Source organism: Microcaecilia unicolor, chromosome 4, assembly GCF_901765095.1.
Source record: "Microcaecilia unicolor chromosome 4, aMicUni1.1, whole genome shotgun sequence".
In the NCBI taxonomy this organism is placed as follows: domain Eukaryota; kingdom Metazoa; phylum Chordata; class Amphibia; order Gymnophiona; family Siphonopidae; genus Microcaecilia; species Microcaecilia unicolor.
Window position 1 is genome coordinate 93,253,197 of NC_044034.1, and position 18,113 is coordinate 93,271,309.

The 18,113-nt window shown below is 45.7% G+C and overlaps 1 protein-coding gene across 2 annotated transcripts in view; it reads right to left on the minus strand.

Moving 5' to 3' along the window:
* FNDC3A (fibronectin type III domain containing 3A) overlaps positions 1 to 18,113 on the minus strand; it is a 379,001-nt gene that overhangs the window by 175,818 nt on the left and 185,070 nt on the right. For both annotated transcript variants that reach the window (XM_030200475.1, XM_030200477.1), the window contains 3 exons: positions 15,363 to 15,520; positions 13,590 to 13,649; positions 6,533 to 6,671 (listed from right to left, as the gene is read on the minus strand). In XM_030200475.1, the coding sequence (XP_030056335.1) occupies positions 6,533 to 6,671; positions 13,590 to 13,649; positions 15,363 to 15,520 (357 nt within the window). The remainder of the gene's footprint in view (positions 1 to 6,532; positions 6,672 to 13,589; positions 13,650 to 15,362; positions 15,521 to 18,113) is intronic.

The following is an 18,113-nucleotide window of genomic DNA, read 5'->3' on the forward strand; positions in this document are numbered from 1 at the left end:
TAAAAGTTGAGAAACTTCATTTTTTGTGGTGGGAGGGGGTTAGTGACCACTGGGGGAGTCAGGGGAGGTCATCCCCGATTCCCTCCAGTGGTCATCTGGTCATTTAAGGCACTTTTTGGGGCCTTATTCGTGAAAAAACAGGGTCCAGGAAAAGTGTCCTAAATTCTAGCTAAAAACGCATACTTTTTTCCCATTATCGGTGAAATGCGCCCATCTCTGTTCGGCAGATAACCACGCCCCAGTTCCGCCTTCGCCACACCTCTGACATGCCCCCATCAACTTTGTCCGCATCCGCGACGGATTGCAGTTGAAAACATCCAAAAATCGGCTTTCGATTATACCACTTTATTCGTTTTTGTGAGATAAACGTCCATCTCCCGATTTAGGTCGGAACTTGGGCGTTTTTCTCATTCGATTATAAGCAGGATTGTGGATCATACTATTAACAAGGGCAGCACGTTGATAGAATTGTTAGAACAGTTGCAGAGACTCAAACCAAGTGCTGTGATGAAAACAGGGTGCAATGGTTTACGTAGACAGAAATTGTACTAATATGTTTTTGAGCACTTATTTATTTCACATGCATATGAGAGTTTATACTTATACAGCATTTTAAGGTGATTGTTTTGCCTGGAACATATGTTGGATTTCCTCACTATTCATTTCAGGATTTATATATAAAAATAAAATATACTAAATTGTTCTCCCATTTTCTTATTGCCACAGTTGTGCATGCCATAACCTCCTCAAGACTGGATCACTGTAATGCACTCTACCCTGGTCTGACTACAAAGGGTATGCTCCAGCTCCAACTGATTCAGGATGCTGTAGCAAAACTAACAGGTTGTAAGTGATGTGACCACATCACACCATTTTTGCTAAACCTTCACTGGCTACCATTACAATACAGAGTTAAATTTAAAACATGTCTCTAATCTTCAAAGCCCTTAAAGGAAATAGGCCAGAGTACTTGAACAGGATTCGCCTCCAAGGTCATTAAAGATCCTCCCCAACGAGTATCACAAACCACACCCTCTCCAAAGGTCATCATGAGCTGTGATACCTGCCAACAAGCCTTCTCCGGAATAGCCCCCACATTCTGAAATACACACCCTGAAAGGCTTCACTTAACACAAGGGAACAGTATAGTTTAGGGGATGAAGAGCTTTTGTGCACGAAAGGAGAGCAGTACGAATGTGATCATATGTGATGATTTTAAGATGGCCAAACAGGTAGAAAAGGCAATGGCAGGGATGCTTGGGTGCATAGGGAGAGGAAATTGCCAGCAGGAAAACGGAGGTGATGATGCCCATAATACTCTGGTGAGAACTCATTTAGAATACTGTGTACAATTCTGGAGACTGCACCTTCAAAAAGATATAGGATGGAGTCAGTCCAGAGGGTGGCTACTAAAACGGTCAGTGGTCTTCGCCATAAAGAATATGGAGACAAAGTTCTCAATATGTATACTTTGGAAGAAAGGTGGGACAGAGGAGATACGAAAGAGACATTTAAATACCTACACAGCATAAATATACAGGAGGCAAGACTCTTTCAATTGAAAGGAAGCTCTGGAACGAGGGGGCCTAGATTGAAGATGAAAGGGGATAGATTCAGAAGTAATCTTCATAGAAAGGGTGGTGAATTCATGGAATGGCCTTCCGGTGGAAATGGTGGAGACAAAAACAGTATCTGAATTCAAGAGAGCTTGGGACAAGTACATAGGATCTATCTCTAAGGGAGTGATAGGGAGAGTCGATGGCATGGATGGGTAGACTCCATAGGCCATATGGTATTTTATCTGCCTACATCTTTTAGCAAGCAGGTGAAAGCTTGGCTCTTCATCCAGGTCGTTAATGAAAGAACTAACTTGCTAGTCACACACACACACAAGAAGTGACACCGGCTGCATACACTATAGCAGGACATGGTTACCCATTCCTACCCTAGCTAAGCATTCAAACACCTTTCTAACCTCATATGCAACTTTCTTTAATTAGTACCTTATTTCTAACTCATCTTATATATATAAAAGGCACCACCAACGTTCTAATGAAGCCTCCAGCCGGAAGTGTGAAGCACCAGAGATATCCGTTTTTCCCATGAGTGAAGGAAAACAGCACAGCACGAAATCCCTCTCTCTAACAGTGAAGGACTCAGAGGGGGGAGGGGAGAGAGACGCCCTCACTCTCTCGGTAACACAAACACAGCACAGCACAGCAGGAAACTTAACACTGAAGGACTGGACTCGGAAGGGGGAGGGGGAGGGGACAGACAAGCACAGGGGAAGGGCGAGAGGGCAGAGGGCAGGGACACACACACTCCCACATGCACACTCTAAAGAAAACCTTGCTAGCCCCCATTTCATTTGCATCAGAAACGGGGCTTTTTTACTAGTGTTGTTATATTATTTATCTTTATGTTTCATCTTTGCTAACACCCTATGCTGTCTATTAAAATGTTTTATTGTGTATTGTGTTGACATTATAATATAGCATAACATGCCATACTTTGTATTATTTGATTATTGTTACTGATGTAATTGTCTATTCCTTGTTTGATTTATTCTTGCTGTACATCATGTTGAGTGAATTCCTTCAAAAAGGCAGTAAATAAATCCTAATAAATAAATATTGCTTCTTGTACCAACGCGCTTTGTAACTTTGGCCAATTTGCTTCACCCTCTATTGCCTCGGGTATGATGGACTGAGAGCCTATCCAGACAGGGAAATAACTCATGTACCTGGATATAGCTTGCCTTGAGCTTAAATTTAGGAAAAGTGAGTAATACATTTAAATTCATTAGTATCTTCTGATATTAGAACCACAGCATTGAAATCTTCCTATACTTTGAGGCAGGACTTGGTTGATAGTCAGTTCTCACTACTCAACCGGAAGAAAAAACATATAGACTACCCAAGTCCTCAAATATGAATATTCCACCAAAACATACTTGGGAAAAATTAAACTAAATAACCATTCATACATATAATCGTTAATATAATTATTTAAATTTTAGATTGTGCTCAGTCCATATCCATTACACCCATAGCGTTCCCAGGGAAAGCATGTGGTAGTGTTTAGATGGAACCATCATAGCACAGCCTGTGTTCCACCTCCTCAAAATGTATGCGCACACACCTACTGTTACTTATCTTTATCTTACTGTGGAACAATGCGAAAACAAACCTGAATATCACAGAAAATTAAAATCAAAGTGGTCCCGTGTGAGAACCCAAACATTGGAAGCCTTGCACGAGTAACAAACAGCTCTAGAAAGGTCCTGAAACTTTAATATATTTGTACAGCTCTCTCTGTCCGAGCTCTCTTAGATAACCATGTGAGGACATAATATCCTATTTGTCCTCAGGGAAGCAACACACACAGTAGAAATGATCCATAATTAATAAACATTTAGTTGTGCCTATATTGTCAAACCACACTTTGCAATGCTTATCTGGCTAGTCCAGTGACAATTTTAGGCTTTGAATCAAATGTTTATCAGGTTGTTGGGTTTCACCTTCCTAAAGGGTTAGTCTACTTTTAGTTGGAAACTGTGCCTCTGGATGCCAGTGAAACTGATCTTGAGTGCCAGCTGAACAGTTATGTATCACTCCTACAGTGGGGGAAATAAGTATTTGATCCCTTGCTGATTTTGTAAGTTTGCCCACTGACAAAGACATGAGCAACCCATAATTGAAGGGTAGGTTATTGGTAACAGTGAGAGATAGCACATCACAAATTAAATCCGGAAAATCACATTGTGGAAAGTATATGAATTTATTTGCATTCTGCAGAGGGAAATAAGTATTTAATCCCTCTGGCAAACAAGACCTAATACTTGGTGGCAAAACCCTTGTTGGCAAGCACAGCGGTCAGACGTCTTCTGTAGTTGATGATGAGGTTTGCACACATGTCAGGAGGAATTTTGGTCCACTCCTCTTTGCAGATCATCTCTAAATCATTAAGAGTTCTGGGCTGTCGCTTGGCAACTCGCAGCTTCAGCTCCCTCCATAAGTTTTCAATGGGATTAAGGTCTGGTGACTGGCTAGGCCACTCCATGACCCTAATGTGCTTCTTCCTGAGCCACTCCTTTGTTGCCTTGGCTGTATGTTTTGGGTCATTGTCGTGCTGGAAGACCCAGCCACGACCCATTTTTAAGGCCCTGGCGGGGGGAAGGAGGTTGTCACTCAGAATTGTACGGTACATGGCCCCATCCATTCTCCCATTGATGCGGTGAAGTAGTCCTGTGCCCTTAGCAGAGAAACACCCCCAAAACATAACATTTCCACCTCCATGCTTGACAGTGGGGACGGTGTTCTTTGGGTCATAGGCAGCATTTCTCTTCCTCCAAACACGGCGAGTTGAGTTCATGCCAAAGAGCTCAATTTTTGTCTCATCTGACCACAGCACCTTCTCCCAATCACTCTCGGCATCATCCAGGTGTTCACTGGCAAACTTGACGGGCCGTCACATGTGCCTTCCGGAGCAGGGGGACCTTGCGGGCACTGCAGGATTGCAATCCGTTATGTCGTAATGTGTTACCAATGGTTTTCGTGGTGACAGTGGTCCCAGCTGCCTTGAGATCATTGACAAGTTCCCCCCTTGTAGTTGTAGGCTGATTTCTAACCTTCCTCATGATCAAGGATACCCCACGAGGTGAGATTTTGCGTGGAGCCCCAGATCTTTGTCGATTGACAGTCATTTTGTACTTCTTCCATTTTCTTACTATGGCACCAACAGTTGTCTCCTTCTCGCCCAGCGTCTTACTGATGGTTTTGTAGCCCATTCCAGCCTTGTGCAGGTGTATGATCTTGTCCCTGACATCCTTAGACAGCTCCTTGCTCTTGGCCATTTTGTAGAGGTTAGAGTCTGACTGATTCACTGAGTCTGTGGACAGATGTCTTTCATACAGGTGACCATTGCCGACAGCTGTCTGTCATGCAGGTAACGAGTTGATTTGGAGCATCTACCTGGTCTGTAGGGGCCAGATCTCTTACTGGTTGGTGGGGGATCAAATACTTATTTCCCTCTGCAGAATGCAAATAAATTCATATACTTTCCACAATGTGATTTTCCGGATTTAATTTGTGATGTGCTATCTCTCACTGTTACCAATAACCTACCCTTCAATTATGGGCTGCTCATGTCTTTGTCAGTGGGCAAACTTACAAAATCAGCAAGGGATCAAATACTTATTTCCCCCACTGTATACTGATCAGGGATTACTTTCTAATACAACAATTTTCATTTTAATGCAAAATCCAAAACTTTTTTATCCGTGGACACTGACAACATTTTGGCTCACTTTCCTTTTGATAACTGCTGCCAGCAAAACATAAATCTGCTTTTAGTGAAAATGTTACCAGAAAACATGCTTTTCAAACCTCAATCTACTTGCATAATCTACACAGAGAAATGGAGGCATAGCTTAATGTTTAAAGCAGCAGGCTGAGAACCAGGAAAGCCAGGTACAAGCTCTACTGCTACTCCTTGTGATCTTGGGTAAGTCAGTTAATCCATCATAAACCGAGGTACAAACTTACCTTGTTAGGCCTTTGGGGGACAGGAAAGTTATCTGCTATACCTGAACACAACTTGCCTTAAGCTACTACTGAAAAAAGTGAGTCACTATTCAAATTCTATCCCCCTCCCAAATCTCTGGCACCTGCAAAAAACACAAAAAACTACTACAAAACACACTCCCTATTCTGGATACAACTGCAGGTGCTATGACACCCAGCTTGCATGCAATCAATTAACCCAGGCAGGTATTTTTGAAAAGTGTTCTCTTGGTTAGTACAGTGCACTGAGAACCTGGGGAACTGGGTTCAATTTCCACTGTAGCCCCTGACTCTGGGCAAGTCACTTAACCATTACCCCAGATACAAAAACAGATTGTCAGCCCACTAGGGACAGACAAAGTACCTGCATATAATAAATGTAAAACACTTTGGCTGTACCACAGAAAGGCTGAATATCAAATTCAGGACCCTTGACCCCTTAAACAGGTCAAAATTTGGCTGCCAGTGCCAGCATTTTATTTTGAAAATACTAGCTGCAGCAGTCAAAAAAAATCTGGATATTCAGCACCACTGTTAGGACAGTGGCAGGTGTGGAATACCCGCATTAGTTTTGGTGCCGACTGCCTTATTCAGATAGTGGCGATATTCAGTCTACCATCTGGATCACTCAAGACAACCTTTTACCTGTCCTAAGTTACCTGGATAAGTAATCCAGATAGACTGAATACTGCCACTATTCAGATAAGTTCCAGGACCATTCTGGCTCTACCCACAATCTGCCTTGGCACTATCTGCATACCGCAGAGGTGGTCTGTAAGGATACTCAGAGGCACTACCCAGATTACAGGTGGTGCTATCCAGATAAATTAATTTGAATATTGACTGTAAATCTTTAGAGAAGCTAATGGCTAATCAGAAGAGAGAAAACACTAATATTTCTGTATGTATTACAATCTAACAATTCTGCAATTTTTTGGCTCCAATTTTCTACAAAGTACTGGTCATACCTTCCATTGTAAAGAGAGTGAGTTTTTGGTCCGATTAATGATCCTGGGATGATTGGGAGTATCAGGTTCACAGCTCAATGTGGTAAAACTCACAGGTTCTGAAGGATTTCCTTTTGTGCAACTGCTTTCTGCTCGAATCCTACAGTAATGTATAAAAATAAAAGTTCAACAAATAATTTACAGTTGATACCCACTTACTCAGCTAACAATACATATTTGGCTATTAGGACAAAGCAAAAGGTAAAATTATGTATCATACCTGATAATTTTCTTTCCATTAATCATAGCTGATCAATCCATAGACTGGTGGGTTGTGTCCTTCTACCAGCAGGTGGAGATAGAGAGCAAACTTCTGCCTCCCTATATGTGGTCATGTGCTGCCGGAAACTCCTCAGTATGTCGATATCAAAGCTCCATCCGCAGGACTCAGCACTTAGAGAATTACACCCACAAAGGGACACTCTGCCCAGCTCACCACCGCCGAAACGGGGGAGGGGAATTAACCCAGCTCATCCCCACACAAGTGGGGGAGGGGAATCCGTCCAGCTCATCCCCGCGCAGCGGGGGAGGGACACCACCCCGCCGATGCGGGGGGATCTGGCTTATCCTGCAACCGCAACCGCGGGAGGAGCTGACTGACCCTAACACCGCCGAAGCGGGAGGGGTACAAAGCTGCCCTACAGCCGCACGAAGCGGGAGGGAGTGCCGGCAGAATTTAAGTCTCAATCCAGCCCCGTAAAACGGAGGGGAGAGGAATGCAGCAGCTCACTGTAACACAAACTCGTCTCAACTCTTGAAGGATCCAAGTGAAAAAACTTGAACACGAAGTCCTCCTGAAGTAACTGAAGACTAAACTTGAACCTAAAATTCAACCAGATATAAACAGTACAGATATCTGGGAGGGGCTATGGATTGATCAGCTATGATTAATGGAAAGAAAATTATCAGGTATGATACATAATTTTACCTTCCATATCATCATGCTGATCAATCCATAGACTGGTGGGATGTACCGAAGCAGTACTCACCCAGGGCGGGACATTGAAATCCCTGACCTCAACACTGAAGCTCCAAACCGGGCCTCCGCCCGAGCAGCCACAGTCAAACAGTAATGCTTGGAGAATGTATGGGCCGATGCCCAAGTTGCCGCCTTGCATATCTCTTCCAAGGAGACAGACCCGGCCTCTGCCATCAAGGCCGCCTGAGCTCTTGTGGAGTGAGCCTTCAGCTGGATAGGCGGCACCTTCCCCGCGGCCACATAAGCCGCTGCAATGGCTTCCTTGACCCATCTTGCCACTGTAGGCTTAGCAGCCTGCAGACCCTTACGAGGACCTGCAAACAGGACAAACAGATGATCCGATTTCCGGAAATCATTGGTCACTTCCAAGTATCTGATGATGACACGTCTCACATCCAGATATTAGAGAGCAGAGTATTCCTCTGGGTAGTCCTCCCTACGAAAGGAAGGGAGACAGAGCTGCTGATTCACATGGAAGCGAGAAACAATCTTGGGCAGGAAGGAAGGCACTGTGCGAATAGACACTCCTGCCTCAGTGAACTGCAGAAAAGGCTCTCGACATGAGAACGCCTGGAGCTCGGAAACTCTTCTGGCTGAAGTGATAGCCACCAAAAAGACTGCTTTCAACGTCAGGTCTTTCAGAGATGCCCTCGACAAGGGTTCAAAAGGCGGCTTCTGCAATGCTCTTAGCACCAGGTTGAGATTCCACGCAGGCACCACAGAGTGCAGAGGAGGGCGCAGGTGATTAACTCCCTTGAGAAAGCGCACCACATCTGGCTGTGAAGCCAGGGAAACACCCTTCAGGCGGCCCCTGAAGCAAGTCAGAGCCGCTACCTGGACTTTAAGGGAACTGAGCGACAGGCCTTTCTCCAGACCTTCTTGCAGGAACGCCAACACTGAAGAAATTGGAGCAGTGAAGGGAGAAAGTGAGCCTGCTTCACACCACGCTGCAAAGATACGCCAAACCCTGGCGTAAGCAGTAGAAGTAGAGCGCTTCCTCGCTCTCAGCATAGTGGCAATGACCTTGTCTGAGAAGCCCTTCTTTCTCAGACGCTGCCGCTCAATAGCCAGGCCGTAAGACCAAAGGGGGAGGGATCCTCCATCACCACGGGACCCTGATGCAACAGGCCCTGCTCCACTGGCAGCCGCAGAGGATCGTCGACTGAGAGCCTGATCAAGTCCGCATACCAGGGACGTCTGGGCCAATCCGGACCCACCAGGATTATCCGGCCCGGATGCTTTGCCACCCGGTCTAGCACCCTGCCCAACATGGGCCAGGGCGGGAACACATAGAGAAGCTCTTGTGTCGGCCACTGTTGGAGAAGAGCATCTACTCCCAGGGATCGAGGGTCCCGTCCTCTGCTGAAAAAGCGCGGCACTTGGCAATTGGCCGATGACGCCATCAGATCTAGGCTCGGCTGGCCCCAGCGCTTCGTGATGTCCAAGAACGCCTGAGCAGATAGCTGCCACTCTCCGGGCTCCAAGGTATGGCGACTGAGAAAGTCCGCCTTGACATTCATGACTCCGGCAATGTGGGCCGCTGACAGCTGTTCCAGGTTCGCTTCCGCCCACTGGCATAGATTCATGGCCTCCTTGGCTAGAGGGGCGCTCTTGGTACCTCCCTGGCGGTTGACATAGGCCACAGCCGTGGCATTGTCCGACAGGACCCGTACTGGCTTCAATGCCAGTACCGGGATGAACTCCAAAAGCGCCAACCGAATGGCTCTGAGTTCCAGGAGGTTGATAGACCACTTTGCCTCTGCAGGAGACCAGAGCCCCTGCGCTGTCCTTCCCAAGCAGTGGGCTCCCCAGCCCGACAAAGAGGCGTCCGTCGTGACAACAATCCACTCCGGGGTCACCAGAGGTATTCCCGCAGACAACTTGTCTGTCTGCATCCACCAGCTCAGCGCCTTGCGCACTGCTGGGTCCAAGGGAAGGCGCACAGCATAATCCTCCGACATCGGAGTCCAGCGCCGCAGCAGAGAGTGTTGTAGTGGTCTCATATGAGCCCTGGCCCAGGGCACTACTTCCATCGTGGCCGTCATAGAGCCCAACAGCTGCACATAGTCCCAAGCCCGAAGAGGAGAGGCTACTAGGAACTGGTCCACCTGAGCCTGAAGCTTGACAATCCGATTGTCTGGCAGGAACACTCTGCCCACTTGGGTGTCGAATCGAACTCCCAGATACTCCAGGGACTGAGTCGGGCGCAGCTGGCTCTTCTCCCAGTTGATGATCCTCCCCAGGGAGCTCAAAAGAGCAACCACCCGGTCCACAGCTTTGCCGCACTCTGCATAAGAGGGGGCTCGGATCAACCAGTCGTCCAGATAAGGATGGACTTGTACTCCTTCCTTCCTCAGGAAGGCCGCGATGACCACCATTACTTTGGAGAAGGTCCGCGGAGCAGTAGCCAACCCGAACGGGAGGGCTCTGAACTGGAAGTGTCGGCCCAGGACTGCACAACGCAGAAAGCGTTGATGAGGAGGCCAGATGGGAATATGCAAGTACGCTTCCTTGATGTCCAAGGATGCCAGGTACTCCCCTGCCTTCACTGCCGCTATAACAGAGCGGAGAGTCTCCATGCGAAAGTGCCGAACTTTCAAGGCCCGATTGACCCCTTTGAGGTCGAGGATAGGCCGTACAGAACCTCCTTTCTTTGGTACCACAAAGTAAACGGAGTAACGCCCCTTGCCAAGCTGATTTTCTGGCACCGGAACGACCGCACCCAGGTGGATCAGATTGTCCAAGGTCTGCTGCACTGCCACAGCTTTGACCGGAGACTTGCAGGGAGAGAGTACAAACCCGTCTCTTAAGGGTCGGCAGAACTCTAGCTTGTAGCCGTCTCTGATGACTTCCAGCACCCAAGCGTCTGAAGTTATTGTGGTCCACTCGCCCAGAAACGAGGACAGCCGTCCTCCAATCGGCACTGGGGCGTGGACCAAGTCCCCGTCATTGGGTACGAGACCCTGGGGGAGGACCGGAGGGAGCACCTCCGGGACGGCGGTCTCTGCGAAAGGAATGCTGCTTGGGGGAGAAGTTCCTCTTGAAGGAAGAGGGGGCAGAGGAGCCCGACCTGCCCGGGCGGTACCGACGGGCTTCCTGAAACCGTCCTCTGGAGGTACCGGGGCGAGCACTAGCCCGAGCCCTGACCTCTGGTAACTTCTTGCCCTTAGACGTGCCGAGATCGGTCACGATTTTGTCCAGCTCGACCCCAAAGAGCAGCTTGCCTTTAAAAGGCAATCTAGCCAGGCGGGATTTAGAGGCGTGGTCAGCAGACCAATGCTTCAGCCAAAGCCACCGCCGCGCAGAGATTGTCTGAGCCATGCCTTTAGCTGAGGCCCTCAAGACATCATACAGCAAGTCTGCCAAGTAGGCTAAGCCCGATTCCAGGGCCGGCCAATCAGCCCTCAAGGAAGGATCCGAGGGGGAAGCCCGCTGCACCATAGTCAGGCACGCCCTGGCCACATAGGAGCCGCAAACTGAGGCCTGCAAACTTAAAGCAGCCGCCTCTCTTCTGTCTTGGGCGTCCTTTAGGGCCGTGCCACCTTCCACCGGCAACGCCGTTTTCTTAGTCACCGCAGTGATTAAAGAATCCACGGTAGGCCACAGATAGGCCTCACGTTCACTTTCAGGCAAAGGATAGAGGCGGGACATAGCCCTAGCCACTTTAAGGCTCGCTTCCGGGACATCCCATTGAGCCGAAATTAAGGTGTGCATGGCATCATGCACGTGGAAGGTTCTAGGCGGGCGCTTCGTCCCCAGCATAATGGCAGAGCCAACAGGGGCTGAGGGAGAGACGTCCTCTGGAGAGGAAATCTTCAAAATGCCATGGCCTGCACTAACAGGTTGGGCAAATCCTCTGAGCTAAAGAGCCGTGCTGCAGAGGGGTCATCCGCTCCATCCGAGCGGGGATCCGTCTCCTCCAAGGAATCCGCAAAGGACCGTTGGGAGAACTCAGATACGCTGCCCTCATCAACATCGGAGGAGACAAAGTCCTCCAAGGCCTGGGAATCAACCCGAGGGCGTTTACCTCCGGGGGCCTCAACCTCTTTACCAGACGAGGGAGCAGGGGCAGCGTTTTGCATAAGGAAGGCCTGATGCAGCAGCAAAACAAACTCGGGGGAGAAACCCCCCAGACTGTGCACTTCCGCAGCCTGGGCTACAGCCCTAGACGCACCCTCAACCGGCGCTCGCAAGAGCGGGGGAGAGACATGCTGCGCATCCAAGATGGCGTCCAGCGCGACACTCCGCGAAGGAGCCACGCGGGAAGAACGGCGCTTAACTTTAGCCACTTTTGTGCCGTCGCCCAAATTAAGGGCGTTCATGGCATTAATGTCTCCTACCTCAAGGGCTGCCCAAGAAGAAGCCGTCCGAGCCGCGTGGCCGGCCAAGATGGCGGAGGCGAGCAGCGGGGGATGGGCATTTATGGCGGGAAAAACCGCCACACCGGAGGAAGGACCGGGACACTCATCGGCCACGAAACTGTCACCCAACAAGGGTGAATCAGACTTTAAGACCCCCGCATCCCCTCTAGAAGCACCCAAGCGATCCGGGGAGCGACTCTTTGCGCCCTCGCCCTCCGACGCCATAGGCCACGTGGAGATCAATCGGGGAACCCCCTGCCCGCTATAAAAAGGTAAAAATTACCTGCTTTCCGCTCCGAGCTGTAACGACCTGGTGTCCCAGTGAGTAGCTGCAATAAACGTTTAAATAAACGTCGAAATAAACGCCTTTAAGGACGTTCAAAATTTATTTTTTTTTTTTTTTAACGGAGCCAGCGGGAGGGGGGAGAAAAGGAGGGACCTGGCACCACCAGGTTTGCACTTGCTCAAAAAGAGCCCTCAACCCCAGGCACTCAACAAAACCTAAAAATTAGGCTTGGAGGCCTAGCCAGAGCTGCTGCTGTGTGTGACCACCACCTGCTGAGATAGAGAACATACTGGGGAGTTTCCGGCAGCACATGACCACATATAGGGAGGCAGAAGTTTGCTCTCTATCTCCACCTGCTGGTAGATGGACACAACCCACCAGTCTATGGATTGATCAGCATGATGATATGGAATTTATCTTTAAAATTGAGAGTGGTACCGTAAGATTGGAGGGTGGCCAATGTAATGCCGATTTTTAAAAAAGGTTCCAGAGGAGATCCGTGAAAGTACAGCCCAGTGAGCCTGACGTTGGTGCCGGGCAAAATGGTAGAGACTATTGTAAAGAACAAAATTACAGAGAATATTCAAAACCATGGATGAATGAGACAAAGCCAACATGGATTTAGTGAAAGGAAATCTTGCCTCGCACATCTATTACATTTCTTTGAAGGGGTGAGCAAACAAATGGATAAAGGCGAAACGGTTGATATTGCTTATCTGGATTTTCAAAAGGCGTTTGACAACATAGGATAGGAGGTATGGCCTATTGTAGATTAAAAATTGGTTAAACATATAAAACAGAGAGTAGGGTTAAACGGTCAGTATTCTCAATGGAGAAGGGTAGACAGTGGAGTTTCTCAGGGGTCTGTGCTGGGACTGCTGCTTTTTAACATATTTATAAATGACCTTGCCATATAACATACTTTAACAATTATATGTGGAACTGTTAAGTGATGACACCTTCTTTTTCTTACGTGAATCTTTATAAAAATGTTGCTCCTGCTGTACATGCCAGCAAATACATACGTATTTACCAGCATATTTTTATGTATTTTACAAAAGGCTCTGCATTTAGCGGAATCTCTTGTAAAATAATCGGATAATGCTTATGTACCAAAACTGGACATCCGATTTCCCATGTAGACGCTATATATCCAGCTCTGGGAAGGCTCTTCAGAAGAATTATGGAATTGTTCTTCTGATGTAACCTCACTTCTCTCCCTATCAAGAGTATGTGCTCCTGACCAGCTCATCAGCCTACCTAGGAATGTACAATAGGCTAATCAATCCCTGAACTGCACTTTACATAACCTATAAGGAAACGTGTTTCTTGTGTGTTCTACTTTAGTTTAAAATGTCTCTGCTGTATCTGTTACATAAGAAAATGGCTTACCTTGCATAATAATCAGTGGCTGGCCTGAGGTCATCTAGAGTGAGAGTATTTTTTTCTCCACTGGAAAAGAAATAGAATTTTTTGTAAATGGTAGTATGACACAAGCAGACCTTCACAGCATTATTTATGCACATCTCATTCTCCTTCTAAAAATACATCCTGAAAGACAGTCACTATCTAATAAAACTTGTCAATTATATAGGTAACCTTTGTGAGGATGCATGGACAAACAAACTCTAGGGCTCCAGGAAATGAGCACCCTTACTATCTCGCTATAAACATCTTTGCTGCATGAAAATTTCAAACTGTGAAGTAATACAGATTAATTACAACAATTTCAGATAAATACAATTTGGTTATTTGCCTGTTAAAAAGACAGTACTATATGTGGATTGTGTGCAATGACAGAAAAAGGGTGCCTTGCAATTCTTGAAATTGTATTTGGGCACTGATAGTAAATGTATGAAACAAAATAAGACAGGTTTCCTTTCATAACTCAGTCTTTGATTAAAGATTTGTTTTATGAGCTTTGTATTTTACACTTTTTGTACAATGTCACTATAATCTGAAAATATCTTATCACAGCTTTTGTTATATATAATGCAAATGGCAGAAAAAAGGTAGTAACTCATTGTTCTCTATCATTACTGTTTGGATTTCATCCATAACAACAAATTCCTATTTCTTAATTAAAAATCAATTAAAATCATGTTATCTTAATAAAAACACCAGCAGTTTATGTGAAAACGTGACAAAACAAACAAAAAAAAACCAGTTTGCACTCCCAACCTGGACCACAAATGACTGAGGGGGGATATGATAGAGGTCTACAAAATCCCGAGTGATGCAGAATGGGTAAAAGTTAATTGATTTTTTACTCAAAAGTATAAAGACTAAGAGACACTCAATGAAGTTATATGGCAATACCTTTAAAATGGAGGGAATATTTTTTCACTCAACAAATAGTTAAGCTCTGGAACTCGTTGTCAGAGGATGTGTTATAGTGGTTAGAATATCTGGATTTAAAAAAAGGTTTCAACCAGTTCCTAGAGGAACAGTCTACAGTCTGCTATTGAGATAGATATGGGGGAAGCCACTGCTCGCCCTGGGATCAGTAGCATGGAGTCTTGCTACTATTTAGGATTCTGCTAGGTACTTGTGGCATAGATTGGCCCCTGTTGGAAACAGGATACTGGGCTAGATGGACCATTGGTCTCACCTAGTATGGCAACTCTTATGTTATGTTCACATTTTGCTTGAAATGCCAGAGAGATTCTGAAACAAATAAAGTCAAGCATCCCATGTCAAAAATAACTTGATTTAAAGAATACCATTGGTTGCAAATCTGTTACGGTGACATGCAACATTTTCATTTGTAAAACAACCAGTCATGTGAAGTTCTGGGCTAAAACAAGGGCTGACAAAGGGTCAGGACATTGGAGAGTCTTGCTTCTCCGTGATCACAGATGTGGCACTTATATAGGGAATTGCCTAGTGATGCTGCTGGTGTCTTTATACGTATTTTACAGAGTTCTGTGTTTGGTGCAGCATTCCACAGAATGCCAGGAAAGTGTCAATGTTTCAATCCTGATGTCTTATTTCCCACATAAAACCTTATGACAAATGGGGCTTCATATAAGAAAAGATATTTTGCGGCTTCACTGATATTAAATGTATGTTTGTGCTCGCCTAACATTTGCCTTTTGTGGTTATATAATTTACATTTTTGCTAATGAAAATATTTTGCATTATGAAAAAAATATGACCACCTACGTATAGGCAATTCTGTATTTTCCATCTTTCCCAGTACTTGAAATCAAAACTTCATAAATATAGACCTCTGGCGTACTGGTCCTGTTGCTGTCACCATTAATCACACTAGAAGGAGGTGACCATGTAAGTACTGCTGTCCTTGCCTGAATGTCTGATACCTGAAAAAATATAAAATGAAGTCCTCATTTCAATTAAATAAGTACAAACATATAAGCTGAAAGAAGCTGTAGAAATCTCTTGCCTTCAACCATTTCTCATGACATGTTGCACAGTTACAGTTACATAGGAATCTGAAAGAGAACCTTCTTCACAGTTTTTAAGACTGAAGGCTCTGAACCACCGCTGATGAATTTGAAAGGCATATCGCTATCATGTCTAAAAGGTTTCAGGAAAGATGATACTCCTTACATTGCACTGAGGAAGGTCTGAATAAGGCAATGGCAGCGGATCAGGATATTCTGTTATGCCAAAGGAATGATAGGATAACACCTGACATTGTTTGCAGTCTGAAGTTCTCATCTTTGTCCAAGTCCAAGGATATACAGAAAATATTGAGAAGACATTGGCATCTGCTGGAAGGACACTCATGTATTGCATACACACGAGGCAGAAATATGAAGGAGATCATCTCACCGTGAAATCTGTTATCCATTCCGGCCACCACCCCTGTGGAACCTATTCAGTCTGTACCCTTTCTTTGACCTTGGATATCTTTACACACCCACATACAGGAAAAACCTACTATCTGAAACATAATTCTGACCAACACTGAGAGGGTCGTTTACATGATCATCTGTCCCTGTTCTCTCATTTATACTGGAAAAACAATGAAGTGAAAACAAGGATTATTGAACATAGAAGTAATGTGCGGAGGGAGAACCTCACTGCTCCCCTTGTACAACATTGTTTGGCATTTTCACATTCTTTTGGATATTTGAGATTCTTTGTGCTCAAGATCATCACTAGATCCCGGTGTGGAGGAAACAATGAATTGTTCTGAAGTGTGCTTATGAGACAGCAGTGTATTTTGAAGGTGCATTGGTACCTGCTGCTAGAATTGAAAGCTTATGTGTTCAGCACACTAATTTTGAAGACTCCTGAGGTAGGCTATTGTGGCCAAAACACAATTTGTGTCGAATCTTTGGATGTTTGAATAAAGCTTCTGCACAATTTACACATCATCTAGCTTCATTTTTGGTGTCACTTTGCTGTGTTTGCTTCAACTATTGTTGCAACAGGAACAGCAAAACATTACTATTCTGAACTAATGGCTTAGCAATGTTTTTTTAATCTTTATTTATAAATTTCATAACAATAATAATATACAGCTTATGACTGATAGTACACAAAATTAAGAAATACATTTTTAACAAAAATTAAGTTTTATAATCTCATTTGATTAACGAAATATCCCAGTAATTATCGACCACAATTCTAAGAAATTTGACCCAAGGTTGAAATAAACTAAAAAATCAGATATGTATTACATGCACATACTTGTACATAAAATAGACCCGACACGGCCGTGTTTCGGCCCTAAGGCCTGCCTCAGGGGTCTTTGCAACCTAAATTGAATGATAAAACAAATAAAGAATATTGTTACAAATATAACATGAACAGAAATATAATGAATAAAGCAAGCGACAATCGCTGAATGTATGACATCAATGAATAAACAAACAGACAGAAAATTATCTGACTCGTTCTAATAACATGACATTTGAATGTTAAAATTTAATCATATATGTAAAGTATTAAAAGGTAATTCTTTAAAAAAATTTTTTGGATTATTAAAATTTATGAATCAAGGCACATAAATAGTGCTTTGAACAATACATCAATTTATAAAAATAAACGTTTTTTTAAAAATATGAATTATTAAATATTATGAATTATGAAGCAACATGGATAATGTTTCGGACAGTACATCAATTTGTAAAAATAAATTTATAAAAATAATCTTGTCAATTTATGAAAATAATGTATTTGTACCAGGGGCGTATCTGGACTCCGGCGGTAGGGGGGGCCAGAGCCAGAGGGAGGGGGCACATTTTAGCGCCCCCCCCCCCCCCCCCCGCCGCCGCCGCCGCCGCCGCCGAGCCCCCACCGCCACCAATGACTTAGTCTCTCCACCCCCCTCCCGCCGCCAACCCTCCCCCGCTGCCGTTCTTACTTTTGCTGGCGGGGGACCCCAACCCCCGCCAGCCGAGGTCTGCTTCCACCTGCCGCTGCCTTCAAACCTTCTTCTTCAGCCGGCGGGGGACCCCAAACCCCCGCCAGCCGCCCCGCGCTGTTTAAAATTCATCTTCGGCCTCCGTGGCCGTGCTGCTGGGATAGGCGGCGCTGTTGAAATCCACTTCGGAGTCTGACGTCGTTGTACGTTGTACGTGCTGCGACGTCAGACTCCGAAGTGGATTTCAACAGCGCCACCTATCCCAGCAGCACGGCCACGGAGGCCGAAGATGAATTTTAAACAGCGCGGGGCGGCTGGCGGGGGTTTGGGGTCCCCCGCCGGCTGAAGAAGAAGTTTTGAAGGCAGCGGCAGGTGGAAGCAGACCTCGGCTGGCGGGGGTTGGGGTCCCCCGCCAGCAAAAGTAAGAACGGGCACGGGGGAGGGTTGATGGCGGTAGGGGGGGCCAGGGCAAAATCTGCGGGGGCCCAGGCCCCTGAGGCCCCACGCAGATACGCCCCTGATTTGTACACAAAAATTGTAATTGAAAATATAGAGAATAATATATGTATATAAAGAGA